The sequence below is a fragment of the Trachypithecus francoisi genome, unplaced genomic scaffold, assembly GCF_009764315.1.
Source record: "Trachypithecus francoisi isolate TF-2019V2 unplaced genomic scaffold, Tfra_2.0 Lachesis_group1, whole genome shotgun sequence".
Taxonomy (NCBI): Eukaryota; Metazoa; Chordata; class Mammalia; order Primates; family Cercopithecidae; genus Trachypithecus; species Trachypithecus francoisi.
Window position 1 is genome coordinate 124428807 of NW_022681454.1, and position 17274 is coordinate 124446080.

Consider the following 17274-nt stretch of genomic DNA (forward strand, 5'->3'; position numbering starts at 1 on the left):
TATATAGGTAAACATATGCCATGGCGGTTTGCTCCACCTATCAACCTGTCACCTAGGTATTAAGCCTAGCATGCATTAGCTATTTTCCTTAATACTCTCCCTACCCCCACAACAGGCCCTGGTGTGTGTTGTTCCCCTCCCTTTGTCCATGTGTTCTCATGGTCAGCTCCCACTTATAAGTGAGAACCTACATTGTTTGGTTTTCTGTCCCTGCGTTAGTTTGCTGAGGATAATGGCTTCCAGCTTCATCCATGTCCCTGCAAAGGACATGATCTCATTCCCTTTTGTGGCTGCATAGTATTCCATGGTGTATATGTACCACATTTTCTTTATCCAGTCTATTGCTGCTGGGCATTTGGGTTGATTCCATGTCTTTGCTACTGTAAATAGTGCTGTAATAAACATACATGTACATGTATCTTTATAGTAGAATGATTTATATTCCTTTGAGTATAAATCCAGTAATGGGATTGCTGGGTCAAATGGCATTTCTGGTTCTAGATCTTTGAAGAATCACCACACTGTCTTCCACAATGGTTGAACTAATTTGCATTCCCCAACAGTGTAAAAGCATTCCTGTTTCCCCACAACCTTGCCAGCATCTGTTATTTCTTGACTTTTTAATAATGGCCACTCTGACTGGTGTGAGATAGTATCTCATTGTGGTTTTGATTTGCATTTCTCTAACAATCAGTGATATTGTGCTTTTTTTTCATATGTTTGTTGGCTGCATGAATGTCTTCTTTTGGGATGTGTCTGTTCATGTCCTTTGCCCAGTTTTTAATGTGGTTGGTTTTTTTTTCTTGTAAATTTGTTTGAGTTCCTTATAGAGTCTGAATATCAGATCATTGTCGGATGGATAGATTGCCAAAATTTTCTCCCACTCTGTAGGTTGCCTGTTCACTCTGATGATAGTTTCTTTTGCTGTGCAGAACGTCTTTAGTTTAACTAGATCCCATTTGTCAAGTTTTGCTTTTTTTTTTTATTTTTTATTTTTTATTACACTTTAAGTTCTAGGGTACATGTGCATGATGTTTATATCATGTATAACCCCCAATGCAATCCCTCCCTCCTCCCCCCTCCCCATGATAGGCCCCAGTGTGTGATGTTCCCCTTCCCGAGTCCAAGTGATCTCATTGTTCAGTTCCCACCTATGAGTGAGAACATGCGGTGTTTGGTTTTCTGTTCTTGTCTAAGAATGATGGTTTCCAGCTGCATCCATGTCCCTACAAAGGACGCAAACTCATCCTTTTTTATGGCTGCATAGTATTCCATGGTGTATATGTGCCACATTTTCTTAATCCAGTCTGTCACAGATGGACATTGGGTTGATTCCAAGTCTTTGCTATTGTGAATAGTGCCGCAATAAACATACGTGTGCATGTGTCTTTGTAGTAGAGTAATTTATAATCCTTTGGGTATATACCCAGTAGTGGGATGGCTGGGTCATATGGTACATCTAGTTCTAGATCCTTGAGGAATCGCCATACTGTTTTCCATAATGGTTGAACTAGTTTACAGTCCCACCAACAGTGTAAAAGTGTTCCTATTTCTCCACATCCTCTCCAACACCTGTTGTTTCCTGACTTTTTAATGATTGCCATTCTAACTGGTGTGAGATGGTATCTCATTGTGGTTTTGATTTGCATTTCTCTGATGGCCAGTGATGATGAGCATTTTTTCATGTGTCTGTTGGCGGTATGGATGTCTTCTTTTGAGAAATGTCTGTTCATATCCTTTCCCCACTTTTTGATGGGGTTGTTTGTTTTTTTCTTGTATATTTGTTTGAGTTCTTTGTAGATTCTGGATATTAGCCCTTTGTCAGATGAGTAGGTTGCAAAAATTTTCTCCCATTCTGTAGGTTGTCTGTTCACTCTGATGGTAGTTTCTTTAGCTGTGCAAAAGCTCTTTAGTTTAATTAGATCCCATGTGTCAATTTTTGCTTTTGCTGCCGTTGCTTTTGGTGTTTTAGACATGAAGTCCTTGCCCATGCCTATGTCCTGAATGGTACTACCTAGATTTTCTTCTAGGGTTTTTATGGTATTAGGTCTAACATTTAAGTCTCTAATCCATCTTGAATTATTTTCGTATAAGGGGTAAGGAAAGGATCCAGTTTCAGCTTTCTACTTATGGCTAGCCATTTTCCCAGCACCATTTATTAAATAGGGAATCCTTTCCCCATTTCTTGTTTTTCTCAGGTTTGTCAAAGATCAGATGGCTGTAGATGTGTGGTATTATTTCTGAGGACTCTGTTCTGTTCCTTTGGTCTATATCTCTGTTGTGGTACCAGTACCATGCTGTTTTGGTTACTGTAGCCTTGTAGTATAGTTTGAAGTCAGGTAGCGTGACGCCTCCAGCTTTGTCCTTTTGACTTAGGATTGTCTTGGCAATGCGGGCTCTTTTTTGGTTCCATATGAACTTTAAAGCCGTTTTTTTCCAATTCTGTGAAGAAAGTCATTGGTAGCTTGATGGGGATGGCATTGAATCTATAAATCACCTTGGGCAGTATGGCCATTTTCACGATATTGATTCTTCCTATCCATGAGCATGGTATGTTCTTCCATTTGTTTGTGCCCTCTTTGATTTCACTGAGCAGTGGTTTGTAGTTCTCCTTGAAGAGGTCCTTTACATCCCTTGTAAGTTGGATTCCTAGGTATTTTATTCTCTTTGAAGCAATTGTGAATGGAAGTTGATTCCTGATTTGGCTCTCTGCTTGTCTGTTACTGGTGTATAAGAATGCTTGTGATTTTTGCACATTAATTTTGTATCCTGAGACTTTGCTGAAGTTGCTTATCAGCTTAAGGAGATTTTGGGCTGAGACAATGGGTTTTCTAAATATACAATCATGTCATCTGCAAACAGGGACAATTTGACTTCTTCTTTTCCTAACTGGATACCCTTGATTTCTTTCTCTTGCCTGATTGCCCTAGCCAGAACTTCCAACACTATGTTGAATAGGAGTGGTGAGAGAGGGCATCCCTGTCTTGTGCCAGTTTTCAAAGGGAATTTTTCCAGTTTTTGCCCATTCAGTATGATATTAGCTGTGGGTTTGTCATTAATAGCTCTTATTATTTTGAGGTACATTCCATCAATACCGAATTTATTGAGCGTTTTTAGCATGAAGGGCTGTTGAATTTTGTCAAAAGCCTTTTCTGCATCTATTGAGATAATCATATGGTTCTTGTCTTGGTTCTGTTTATATGCTGGATTACGTTTATTGATTTGCGAATGTTGAACCAGCCTTGCATCCCAGGGATGAAGCCCACTTGATCATGGTGGATAAGCTTTTTGATGTGCTGCTGAATCCGTTTGCCAGTATTTTATTGAGGATTTTTGCATCGATGTTCATCAGGGATATTGGTCTAAAATTCTCTTTTTTTGTTGTGTCTCTGCCAGGCTTTGGTATCAGGATGATGTTGGCCTCATAAAATGAGTCAGGGAGGATTCCCTCTTTTTCTATTGATTGAAATAGTTTCAGAAGGAATGGTACCAGCTCCTCCTTGTACCTCTGGTAGAATTCAGCTGTGAATCCATCTGGTCCTGGACTTTTTTTGGTGGGTAGGCTATTAATTGTTGCCTCAATTTCAGAGCCTGCTATTGGTCTATTCAGGGATTCAACTTCTTCCTGGTTTAGTCTTGGGAGAGTGTAAGTGTCCAGGAAATTATCCATTTCTTCTAGATTTTCTAGTTGATTTGCGTAGAGGCATTTATAGTATTCTCTGATGGTTGTTTGTATTTCTGTGGGTCGGTGGTGATATCCCCTTATCATTTTTTATTGCGTCTATTTGATTCCTCTCTCTTTTCTTCTTTATTAGTCTAGCTAGCGGTCTGTCAATTTTGTTGATCTTTTCAAAAACCAACTCCTGGATTCATTGATTTTTTGGAGGGTTTTTTGTGTCTCTATCTCCTTCAGTTCTGCTCTGATCTTAGTTATTTCTTGCCTTCTGCTAGCTTTTGAATGTGTTTGCTCTTGCCTCTCTAGTTCTTTTAATTGGGATGTTAGAGTGTCAATTTTAGATCTCTCCTGCTTTCTCTTGTGGGCATTTAGTGCTATAAATTTCCCTCTACACACTGCTTTAAATGTGTCCCAGAGATTCTGGTATGTTGTATCTTTGTTCTCATTGGTTTCAAAGAACATCTTTATTTCTGCTTTCATTTCGTTATGTACCCAGTAGTCATTCAGGAGCAGGTTGTTTAGTTTCCATGTAGTTGAGTGGTTTTGATTGAGCTTCTTAGTCCTGAGTTCTAGTTTGATTGCACTGTGGTCTGAGAGACAGTTTGTTATAATTTCTGTTCTTTTACATTTGCTGAGGAGTGCTTTACTTCCAATTATGTGGTCAATTTTGGAATAGGTGGGATGTGGTGCTGAGAAGAATGTATATTCTGTTGATTTGGGGTGGAGAGTTCTATAGATGTCTATTAGGTCCGCTTGGTGCAGAGATGAGTGCAATTCCTGGATATCCTTGTTAACTTTCTGTCTCGTTGATCTGTCTAATGTTGACAGTGGAGTGTTGAAGTCTCCCATTATTATTGTATGGGAGTCTAAGTCTCTTTGTAAGTCTCTAAGGACTTGCTTTATGAATCTGGGTGCTCCTGTATTGGGTGCATATATATTTAGGATAGTTAGCTCTTCCTGTTGAATTGATCCATTTACCATTATGTAATGGCCTTCTTTGTCTCTTTTGAACTTTGATGGTTCAAAGTCTGTTTTATCAGAGACTAGGATTGCAACCCCTGCTTTTTTTTTGTTCTCCATTTGCTTGGTAGATCTTCCTCCATCCCTTTATTTTGAGCCTATGTATGTCTCTGCATGTGAGATGGGTTTCCTGAATACAGCAGACTGATGGGTCTTGACTCTTTATCCAGTTTGCCAGTCTGTGTCTTTTAATTGGAGCATTTAGTCCAGTTACATTTAAGGTTAATATTGTTATGTGTGACCTTGATCCTGCCATTTTCATATTAACTGGTTATTTTGCTCATTAGTTGATGCAGTTTCTTCCTAGCCTCGATGGTCTTTACATTTTGGCATGTTTTTGCAATGGCTGGTACCGGTTGTTCCTTTCCATGTTTAGGGCTTCCTTCAGGGTTTCTTGTAAGGCAGGCCTGGTGGTGACAAAATCTCTAAGCATTTGCCTATCTGTAAAGGATTTTATTTCTCCTTCACTGATGAAACTTAGTTTGGCTGGATATGAAATTCTGGGTTGAAAATTCTTTTCTTTAAGAATGTTGAATATTGGCCCCCACTCTCTTCTGGCTTGTAGAGTTTCTGCCGAGAGATCTGCTGTTAGTCTGATGGGCTTCCCTTTGTGGGTACCCGACCTTTCTCTCTGGCTGCCCTTAAGATTTTTTCCTTCGTTTCAACTTTGGTGAATCTGGCAATTATGTGTCTTGGAGTTGCTCTTCTGGAGGAGTATCTTTGTGGCGTTCTCTGTATTTCCTGAATTTGAATGTTGGCCTGCCCTACTAGGTTGGGGAAGTTCTCCTGGATGATATCCTGAAGAGTGTTTTCCAACTTGGTTCCATTTTCCCCCTCACTTTCAGGCACCCCAATCAGACGTAGATTTGGTCTTTTTACATAATCCCATACTTCTTGCAGGCTTTGTTCATTTCTTTTTCTTCTTTTTTCTTTTGTTTCTCTTCTCGCTTCATTTCATTCATTTGATCCTCAATCGCTGATACTCTTTCTTCCAGTTGATCGAGTCGGTTACTGAAGCTTGTGCATTTGTCACGTATTTCTCGTGTCATGGTTTTCATCTCTGTCATTTCGTTTATGATCTTCTCTGCATTAATTAGTCTAGCTGTCAATTCTTCCACTTTTTTTTCAAATTAGTTTCTTTGCGCTGGGTACGTAATTCCTCCTCTAGCTCTGAGAGGTTTGATGGACTGAAGCCTTCTTCTCTCATCTCGTCAAAGTCATTCTCTGACCAGCTTTGATCTGTTGCTGGCGATGGGCTGCGCTCCTTTGCAGGGGGAGATGCGCTCTTATTTTTTGAATTTCCAGCTTTTCTGCCTGCTTCTTCTTCCCCTCTTTTGTGGTTTTATCTGTCTCTGGTCTTTGATGATGGTGACGTACTGATGGGGTTTTGGTATAGGTGTCCTTCCTGTTTGATAGTTTTCCGTCTGACAGTCAGAAGGACTGTCTGTTGGTCTGTTGGAGATTGCTTGAGGTCCACTCCAGACCCTGTTTGCCTGGGTGTCAGCAGCAGAGGTTGCCGAAGATAGAATATTGCTGAACAGCGAGTGTACCTGTCTGATTCTTTCTTTGGAAGTTTCCTCTCAGGGTGACTCCACCCTGTGAGGTGTGGGGTGTCAGACTGCCCCTAGTGGGGGATGTCTCCCATCTAGGCTACTCAGGGGTCAGGGACCCACCTGAGCAGGCAGTCTGTCCGTTCTCAGATCTCAACCTCCGCGTTAGGAGATCCACGGCTCTCCCCAAAGCTGTCAGACAGAGTCGTTCGCGTCTGCACCAGCTCCGGCTCTTTCCCCTGTTGGACTGCAGCTGTGCGCTGTCCGCAGAGGTAGAGTCTACAGAGACAGGCAGGCTTCCTTGAGCTGCTGTGAGCTCCACCCAGTTCGAGCTTCCCAGCAGCTTTGTTTACCTACTTAAGCCTCAGCAATGGCGGGCGCCCCTCCCCCAGCCTCGCTGCTGCCTTGGGGATAGATCGCCGCAGACGGCTGTGTTAGCAGTGAGGGAGGCTCCATGGGCATGGGACCCTCCCGGCCAGGTGTGGGATATATTCTCCTGGTGTGCCTGTTTCCTTAAAGCGCAGTATTGGGGTGGGAGTTACCCGATTTTCCAGGTGTTGTGTGTCTCAGTTCCCCTGGCTAGGAAAACGGATTTCCTTCCCCCTTGCGCTTCCAGGTGAGGCGATGCCTCGCCCTGCTTCAGCTCACGCTGGTCAGGCTGCAGCAGCTGACCAGCTGACCAGCACCGATTGTCCGGCACTCCCTAGAGAGATGACCCCAGTACCTCAGTTGAAAATGCAGAAATCACCGGTCTTCTGTGTCGCTCGCGCTGGGAGTTGGAGACTGGAGCTGTTCCTATTCGGCCATCTTGCTCCACCCCCCAAGTTTTGCTTTTATTGCAATTGCTTTTGTGATTGCATCATGAAATCTTCACCCATGCCTATGCCTTGAATGGTATTGCCTAGATTTTCTTCTAGGGATTTTATAGTTTTGGGCTTTACATTTAAGCCTTTATTCCATCTTGAGTTAATCTTTGTATAAGGTGTGAGGAATGGGTCCAGTTTCTGTTTTCTGCATATGGATAGCCAGTTCTCCCAGCGCCATTTATTAAATAAGGAATCCTTTCCTCATTGCTTGTTTTTCTCAGGTTTGTTGAAGATCACACGGTTGTAGATGTGCAATCTTATTTCTGAGTTCTCTATTCTGTTCCATTGGTCTATGTGTCAGTTTTTGTACCAGTACCATGCTGTTTTGGTTATTGTAGCCTTACAGTACAGTTTGAAGTCTGGTAGTATGATGCTTCCAGCTTTGGTCTTTTGGCTTAGGATTGCCTTGGCTATACAGACTCTTTTTTTTTTTTTGGTTCCATATGAATTTTAAAATAGTTTTTTTCTAATTCTGTGAAGAATAACAATGGTAGTTTAATGGGAATAACATTGACTCTATGAATTACTTTGGGCAGTATGGCTATTTTCATGATATTGATTCTTCCTGTCTATGAGTATGGAATATTTTTCCATTTGTTTGTGTCCTCTCTGGTTTCCTTGAGCAGTGGTTTGTGTTCTCCTTAAAGAGGTCCTTCACTTCCCTTGTTAGCTGTATTCCTAGGTATTTCATTCTCTTTGAAGCAGTTGTGAGTAGGAGTTCATTCATGATTTGGATCTCTGCTTGCCTGTTGGTGTATAGGAATGCTGGTGACTTCTGCACAATGATTTTGTACCTTGAGACTTTGCTGAAGTTGCTTATCAGCTTAGGAAGCTTTTGGATTGAGACAATGGGGTTTTCAAGATATAGGATGTCCTCTGCAAACAAAGATATTTTGACTTCCTCTCTTCCTGTTTGAATACCCTTTATTTCATTCTCTTGCCTGATTGCCCTGGCCAGAACTTCCAATACTATGTTGAATAGTGGTGAAAGAGGGCATCCTTGTCTTGTGCTGGTTTTCAAGGGGAATGCTTCCAGCTTTTGCCCATTCAGTATGATATTGGCTGTGAGTCTGCCATAAGTGGCTCTTATTATTTTGAAGTATGTTCCTTCAATACCTAGTTTATTGAGAGTTTTTAACATGAAGGGATATTGAATTTTATTGAAGGCCTTTTCTGCATCTATTGAGATAATCATGTGTTTTTTGTCTTTAGTTCTGTTTGTGTGATGAATTACGTTTATTGATTTGCATATGTTGAACCAGCCTCACATCCCGGGAATGAAGCCAACTTGATCGTGGTGGATAAGCTTTTTGATGTGTTGCTGGATTCAGTTTGCCAGTATTTTATTGAGAATTTTTGCATTGATGTTCATTAGGGATATTGGCCTGAAGTTTTCTTTTTGTTGTATCTCTGCCAGACTTTGATATCAGGATGATGCTGGCCTCATAGAATGAGTTAGGGAGGAGTTCCTCCTTTTCAGTTATTTGAAATAGTTTCAGAAGAAGTGGTATCAGCTTCTCTTTGTATTTCTGTTAGAATTCAGCTGTAGATCCTTCTGGTCCTGGGCTTTTTTTGGTTTGTAGCCTATTAATTACTGCCTCAATTTCAGGACTTTTTATTGGTCTATTCAGCAATTCAGCTTCTTCCTGGTTCAGTCTTGGGAGGGTGTTTGTGTCCAGAAGTTTATCCATTTCTTCTAGATTTTTGAGTTTATTTGCACAGAGCTGTTATAGTATTCTCTGATGGTTGTTTATATTTCTGTGGGATCAGTGGTAATATCCCCTTTATCATTTTTTATTGTGTCTATTTGATTCTTCTCTCTTTTCTTCTTTATTAGTCTGGCTAATGGTCTATTTTGTTAATCTTTTCCAAAAAAAAAAAAAAAACCCACCCCCGGATTCATTTATTTTTTGAAGGGTTTTTCATGTCTCTAGCTCCTTCATTTCCACTCTGATCTTGGTTATTTCTTGTCTTCTGCTGGTTTTCGGGTTTGTTTGCTCTTGGTTCACTAGTTCTTTTAGTTGCAATACTAGGGTGTCGATTTGAGATCCTTCCAGCTTTTTGATGTGGGCATTTAGTGCTATAAATTTCCCTCTTAACACTGCTTTAGCTGCACCCCAGAGATTCTGGTACATTATCTCTTTGTTTTCATTGGTTTCAAAGAACTTCTTGATTTCTCTCTTAATTTCATTATTTACCCAGGGGTCATTCAGGAGCAGGTTGTTCAGTTTCCATGTAGTTGTGTGGTTCTGAGTGAGTTTCTTACTCTTGAGTTCCAATTTGATTGCACTGTGATCTGAGAGACTTTGTTATTATTTCAGTTCTTTTGCATTTGCTGAGGAGTGATTTACTTCTAATTGCATGATCAATTTTAGAGTAAGTGCCATGTGGCGCCAAGAAGAAGGTATATTATGTTGTTTGGGGGTGGAGAGATCTGTAGATATTTATCAGGTCTCACTTGATCCAGAGCTGAGTTCAAGTCCTGAATATCTTTGTTCATTTTCTGTCTCAATGATCTAATATTGACAGTGGGGTATTAAAGTCTCCCACTATTATTGTGTGGAAATCTAAGTCTCTTTGTGGGTCTCTAAGAACTTGTGTTATGAATCTGGATGCTCCTATATTGGGTGCATATATATTTAGGATAGTTAGCTCTTCTTGTTGAATTGACCCCTTTACCAATATGTAATGCCTTTCTTTCTCTTTTTTTTAATCTTCGTTGGTTTAAAGTCTTTGTCAGACTTTAGTCAGAAACAAGTATTGCAACCTCTCCTTTTTTCTGTTTTCCTTTTGCTTGGTAGATTTTCCTCCATCCTTTTCAGTCTGTGTGTGTCCTTGCATGTGAAATGGGTCTCTTGAATAGAGCACACTGATGGATTTTCACTGTTTATCCAGCTTGCCACTCTGCGTCTTTTATTTGGGGTATTTAGTGCATTTACATTTAAGGTTAATATTGTTATGTGTGAATTTTATTCTGACATCATGATACTAGTTGGTTATTTTGCAAACTTTTTTTTTTTTTTTTTTTTGCTTCATAGTGTTACTGATCTGTGTATTTCAGTGTTTTTTTATAGTGGCTGGTAACAGTTTTTCCTTTCCATATTTAGTGCTTTCTTCAGGAGCACTTGCAAAGCAGGCCTAGTGGTGACAAATTCCCTCAGCATTTGCTTGTCTGAAAAAGATTTTATTTCTCCTTCACTTATGAAGCTTAGTGCACCCAGATATGAAATTCTAGGTTGGAAATTCTTTAAGAATGTTGAAAATTGGCCCCCAACCTCTTCTGGCTTATAAGGTTTCTGCTGAGAGGTCTGCTGTTAGTCTGATGGGCTTCCCTTTATAAGTGACCTGGCCCTTCTCTCTGACTGCCCTAAACATGTTGGGCATGATGGATGATTGACATTCATCCATCTCAGCCTCAGCCCAGGTCTGTGCCCTTGCTGGAGACATGTTGCAATCTTTTGGAGAAGAGGTATTTTGACTTTCTGAGTTTTCCATATCTTTGCATTCTTTCTCATCTTCATGGGTTTATCTACCTTTGATGTTTGAGGCTGCTGACTTTTGGATGGGGTTTATGTGGTGTCTTTTTCGTTGATGTTGTTGCACTCTGTTTTTCTTTTAGCAGTCAGACCCCTCTTCTGTAGGGCTGCTGTTGTTTGCCTGGGGTCCAATCTAGCCCCTATTTGCCTGGGTCTCTCACATGCCCTGAGATATCACCAGTGGAGGCTGCAGACCAGCAAAGATGGCAGCCTGCTCCTTCCTCTGGGAGCTTGTCCCAGAGGGGCACTGGCCTAATGCTAACTGGAAAGCTCCTGTATGAAGTGTCTGGAGACTCCTGTTGGGAGGTCTCAGTCAGGAGGAGCAGGGTCAGAGACCCACTTAAATAAGCAGTCTGTCTGCCCCTTGACAGGGTGGGTGTGCTACACTGAGGGGAATCCCCCTCATCTGGGCTGCCTTGACTCTCCAGAGCCAGCAGGCAGAAAAGACTAAGATCACTGATCCATGATACTGCAGCCATCCCTCCTCCTAGGGGCTCCTCTCAGAGTTATCAGTGTTTGTCCATAAACCCCTGGCTGAGGATGCTGAGATTCTCACAGGGAAGCCCTGTCCAGTGAAGAGGAGTGAATCCGGGTCCCACACCATCTCACCAGCGCCAGCAGCAAGGGAAACTGGCCAAGTGGAGCTGCAGTGATGGTGGGCTTCCCTACCTCCTTCCCCCACCTCCTCCCCCACTTCCAGAATTCAGTCTTCTTAGGCAGTTTCTAGCTGGCAGGGGAGGATTCCAAGCCAGTGGGTTTTAGCTTATGGAGTTCTGTGAGAGCAAGGCTGCTTGGCTGCCTGGCTTCAGCCCCCTCCCCCATGAGAGTGGACAGAACTCCTGTCTCACGGGAGTTCCCAGAACCAGAATATGCAAATACTCCAGTGTCTCAGTACTTACTCAAAGTGGCTGCCCACCCAAGCACAGCTTTGTGCTTGGGACCCAAAGCTCTGGTAGCATGATCTAAAGGTAGCAACCTTTAGATCAGGGGACCTCCTGATCTAAAGGTTGCAAGGATCTGTGGGAAAAGCCTGGTTTTCAGGAAGGGGAAGCAAAATCCTTTACCATCTCCCTTGGCTGGAGGAGGGAGTTGCCTTTGCCATGTGCAGGTTCCAGATGGGGTCTTGCTCCACCCTGTTTTTGCTCACTCTCCGTGGGTCAGGCCAGCCACCTAGTCAGTCCCAGTAAGAGAACTTTGGTACCTCAATTGAAGATGCAGAGTTCACTCACAGTTTTCTTCCTTCTCGGTGAGAGCTGCAGAGCAGCGCTGCCTCTCTGACCATCTTGGCTCTCTGTTCACTTTTTTTTTTTGTTTTGCTTCTTGCATATTGGTCACCTCCTAAATTAGTAATGTCCAAGTACTTATTCCTTATCAAATACTTTTCATTAATTTAACCCAGTACATACCTCACTGTGGGGAAAGGGGGGGGAAGATGAAAATTAAACTTACTTTTTATTTATTTGATTCTCTTTAAGTTTCAGGTAAGCTCGATTTTGACTAAGATATATATATATATATATATATACACACACATGTATTTTTTTTAACTATTTGTCAACTTTCATTGTTTTTGTTTTTGTTAAAATATATTCAGCAGCTGGGCTTGGTGGCTCATGCCTGTAATCTCAACACTTTGGGAGGTGGAGGCAGGTGGATCACTTGAGTCCAGGAGTTCAAAAGCAGCCTGGGCAATATAGCAAAAACTCTGTCTCTACAAAAAAATACAAAAATTAGCTGGGTGTGGTAGCACTCTCTTGTAACAGTCCCAGATACTTGGGAGGCTGAGGTGGGAGGATCACTTGAGCTCAGTCGGTTGAGGCTGCGGTGAGTTATGATCATGCCACTGCATTCTAGCCTGGGCAACACAGTGAAACCCTGTCTCAAAAAAAAAAATCACATTCAAGTATATTACACATGCATTTTATATACTTCATGAATTTCAGGAAAGCTGCATGTAAATCTTTTTTTTAAACTAAATCATGTTAAAGACACTCAAAAAGTTAACTGAAATTCTACGATGACTTCTTTTATAAAATACTAATTTTTGGCCGGGTGCGGTGGTGGCTCACACCTGTAATCCCAGCACTTTGGGAGGCCAAGGCAGGTGGATCATGAGGTCAAGAATTTGAGACCAGCCTGACCAACATGGTGAAACCCCATCTCTACAAAAAATACAAAAATTAGCTGGGCGTGGTGGTGCACGCCTGTAATCTCAGCTACTTAGGAGGCTGAGGCAGGAGACTCACTTGAACCCAGGAGGCGGAGGTTGCAGTGAGCCGAGATCACGCCACTGCACTTGTGCCTGGGGGACAGAGTGAGACTCCATCTCAAATATATGTATATACTAATTTTTATCTTAGAAATATAGATCATTATGCATTGGGTTTTTTCAAAAGGGGGAACACTTTAGTGAACAATAGTTTACTTGACCTTTAGTTGGAAAAGACAACTAATGGTGGATAATTTTCTTTGGCTATGAGAATTTGGTAGATTGAGAGAAAGGAAGAACATCAATACTGCATTTTTACTTGACATTTAACCTTTAGATCCTCCTAGAGGTTCGATGCCCCCAAGACATTCCAACACTGAGCTGTTTCTTCTTCAGGTCTTAAGCTTTGAAGACAAGCTATACCAGAACATCTAAAATCGGTCTCTGTATTTTTCTGTCTTAAACATGAGCTATCCAGCTTAATCAAAACTAACTGCAAAACAGTGGGTATACTGTTTGAGTCATTTGGTCTTAAAAGAATCACTATTATCACTCTGTGATACTTTCAGAGATTTTCACCTAAGCATTTAAGTTGCAAACCACTACATATTTGTCCCATTAGTGACTAGTGGGCCTTAATTTTGGCATTCAAATTAGGGTAAAAAACCTTGGTTCTTGAAACGCTATAGAAAATAGATTGACACTGGGCACAGTTGCTCACACCTGTAACCCCAGCACTTTCGGAGGCTGAGGCAGGCGGATCACTTGAGGTCAGGAGTTTGAGACCAGCCTGGTCAACATGGTGAAACCCAGTCTCTACTAAAAATACAAAAAAAAAAAAAAAAAATAGCCAGGCATGGTGGCAGGTGCCTGAAGTCCCAGCTACATGGGAGGCTGAGGCAGGAGAATTACTTGAACCCGGGAGGTAAAGGCTGCAGTAAGCCTAGCTCATGCCACTGCCACTCCAGTCTGGGCAACAGAACAAGGCTCTGTTTAAAAAAAAAAAAAAAAGAGCTTGAAATATCCTCCCCTTAAGATCACAATATTGTCACATGCTACCATTTGACCCACAACTGCTGTCTTAGGACTGCTTATTTACATATATATGTATTAAGACGCTTTGGTCAAAACAATTTATTAAATGTCTTAAATTTCTGGAAATGTCCCTGAAAATACCATGAACTACTTCTAATACTGATAATTATGAATAAATGTAGCTGTTGATCACCTCAGATTTTCATACAAACTAAACTAAGATAGGGTTTAATCATAGGGTACTTTTTGTTTCATTTAATGAAATTTTGATGTGTTGAACTGCTTTCCTGGTGTCAGAGAAACATGAGACCATCGCTCAATATTGGAAATAAAAAGGCAGAGCAGACTACTGATCTTAATAAAAAGAAAATTATTTGCTGTATCATAGATGTGCACTGTAATTTCCATGTTAAAGAGGCACTACATTTTTAGGAAATAAAATCACACATCTTATTTTTTCATTTCTAAATGGATACTGAACTAAGCTTTGTAGGCAAACTTAGCTGCCTATTTTTCCAAATATGTTCAGAATCACATCTGAAACATCAAACTGATTATCAGACAATAAAGTGCCTATTACTTTATTAAATAAAGGGGGACAAGATGATAGTGCAGATATCCTAGAAATATGCTTTAGAAGACACAGAAACATTGTTAAGTTGAATTTTATTAGTATCATGCAAATGTTCCCTTCCACCACCATTAATGTGAAAAATTATATATAGCTAGCATTTTTTAAAATATCAAATTCTGTCTCAACATGTTTTAGCCCCCAAAAATTACATTTTAGACTCTTACTTTCTCTCCCTCTCCCCTTTCTTTAGTTCTTGTTTGTTTTTGTCTTGCCAGAGAAGTGTAGCTAGTAAGGGAATGTTTCTTATTTGTGCCAAGGGACCATTGATGATGCTGTATAATGGCAAGATAGTATTTTGTAATACCTGCTTTTTTATATTTCTAATACAAATGAGCAAAGCTGTGAAACCAATTTACTAGGTTTTTCTGCTTTGAACATTATTGTACTTGTTAATTCTTTCTAAACAGTGCCTGGCACATATTGCTTGCTATAAAAGTGTTAGCTGCTACTGCTACCATTTATTATTATTATTAAATATCTATTGGTTGAAAACCAAGTAGTCAGCTAAATCATACCTGCTACTGTACAAAATGTTGGGAAAAAGCTGAGAAAAATCATTTATCAATAAACAGTTTTGAGAACAAGAATTTATACTTTGGATATTTTTAAATTATTAAATGTTATTGAAACTTTATGCACCAAAACTGTATGAAATAATTTTGCAGAATTGTGTTTCTATATTCTATGTAATTAAAGCTATTTTTATACTATATTGATAGTTTTAAATAAAACTGATTTGGAGGCTTGTTTGCAGTTGTATTGCCTTTTCATGCATTCATCCAACATGTATTTATTGCATATCTACCCTGTGCCAAGCACTGATCTGGATGCAGAGGTTATAGCAATGAATAAAAGAGCTAAAAATTCCTGCCCTCGTGGAGTTTATGTTCCAATGGGAGAGGCATACCACAGACAAGATAAGTAAGTAAAATATGTAAATGCTGAGAGAAAAAATCATGAAGCAAGAGAAGGGGATATAAGATGTGGCAGACAGGGTGACCAAGGAAAGGGTTGCTGAGGTGACTGCAGACCTGAAGTGAGGAAATTAATCATGCTGATTTCTTCGGAGAGCAAAGTGAACAGAACAAAGGTCCAGAGACTACACTTTTAATTTTAACATAAATTACTAGAATTTTTTTTCCTTCCCTTATCAGTAAGTAAAATCAATGCAGTAAATTACTCATTTTCAGCTCCGACCTATTGAAGAGTTGATTTAGTGCTCTTAACAAGGTTAAAAAGCTATTGGGCACGGTGGCTTACTACTGTAATCCCAGCACTTTGAAAGGCTGAGGCAGAAGGAATGCTTGAGTCCATGAGTTCAAGACAAGCTTGGGTTTGTCTTGATAGGGAGACCCCATCTCCACAAAAAATTTAAAAAATTAGCTGGATATGGTGGTCTTTGCCTGTAGTCCTAGCTACTTGGGAGGCTGAGGTGGGAGAATCACATGAGCCCAGGATTTCAAGGCTTCAGTGTGCCATGATCTTGCCATTGCACTCCAGTCTGGGTTCAGATGAGACTCCATCTCAACAAAAAGTTTTTTAAAAGGTTACAAAGCTACATTTCTAAGTTGATACTTTCACTTTTGTCTATCTTCTACCGGGAATACATGTCAGAAATAAGCTTGATACCATAAAGGAGTATGATACAAACATTGGCAACTATCAAATCAAATGTTAGAGGAGGGTAGAAAGAGAAAATTGCCCTGGGGAGCAGCAGAACACTTCCTTTCTGTCCTCGGAGATGGTTCCTTTGACCTTTCTTGGCATCTTAAAAAGACACCCTTACCTGTAGTGATTCAAATAATTTCCCCCTTATATTTCCCCCTATGTGCCTGATAAAGCTTCAAATTCCCTTGAAGGAGAATGAAACCTTTCGTTTTTCAGATGTTTGCTAATAAAAAGCCAATTGTTTATTGAATTTACAATGAATTTGACAAAGGATTGAAGTCAATGCAATGGAAAGACTTTGTTTTGTTTAAGCCTAGGAATTAATTAATGCTTTAGACACATTAATCTGGCTGCTGCGTGTGAAAGAGAGAAACAGAGATTTGAGTTGAAAAACCCAGTTAAGAGCTGAATAAGCCGGTCGGGTGCGGTAGCTCACGCCTGTAATCCCAGCACTTTGGGAGGCCAAGGCGGGTGGATCACTTGAGGTCAGGAGTTTGAGACCAGCTTGGCCAGAGACTACACTTTGATGATGAAACCCTGTCTCCACTAAAAATACAAAACTTAGCTGGGTGTTATGGTGGATGCCTATAATCCCAGCTATTTGGGAGGCAGAGGCAGGAGAATTGCTTGAAACCTGGGTTTCAGTGAGCCAATATTGCACCACTGAATTCCAGCCTGGGCAACAGAGCAAGACTCTGTCTCAAAAAGAAGTTGAATAAGCCACCATGGAAAGGAAGTAGCACCAAACATATGGTATCAGTAAGGCTTGCCAATTGATTTTATGTGAGGTAATCAAATTATTGACAACATTCCTGGTCTGGAATCCTGACCTAAATGGTTTTTTACTAGTGACAAATACTAGTAGAAGGGTTGTAACACACTTAAGACAAAGGAAAAATTCGAACCTAACATTCAAAAAAAGCTAAAAACTCATCTCACATTTTATAGATGTGTTGTAAGGCTCTGCAGGCCCTACAGAGTAAGAGGTGGTAAGATGGGATCTCCATTTATTTAAAACCACCAAACAAGCTGTAAAAAGAGACATATTAAATGTTCCTATAGAAGGATCTCCATGATATA

General features: G+C 40.6%; 1 protein-coding gene across 1 annotated transcript in view; it reads left to right on the forward strand.

Moving 5' to 3' along the window:
• INTU (inturned planar cell polarity protein) overlaps positions 1 to 17274 on the forward strand; it is a 116101-nt gene that overhangs the window by 96873 nt on the left and 1954 nt on the right. Inside the window, exon 16 of the mRNA XM_033215204.1 lies at positions 15343 to 15447. Coding sequence (XP_033071095.1) covers positions 15343 to 15447 — 105 coding nt within the window. The remainder of the gene's footprint in view (positions 1 to 15342; positions 15448 to 17274) is intronic.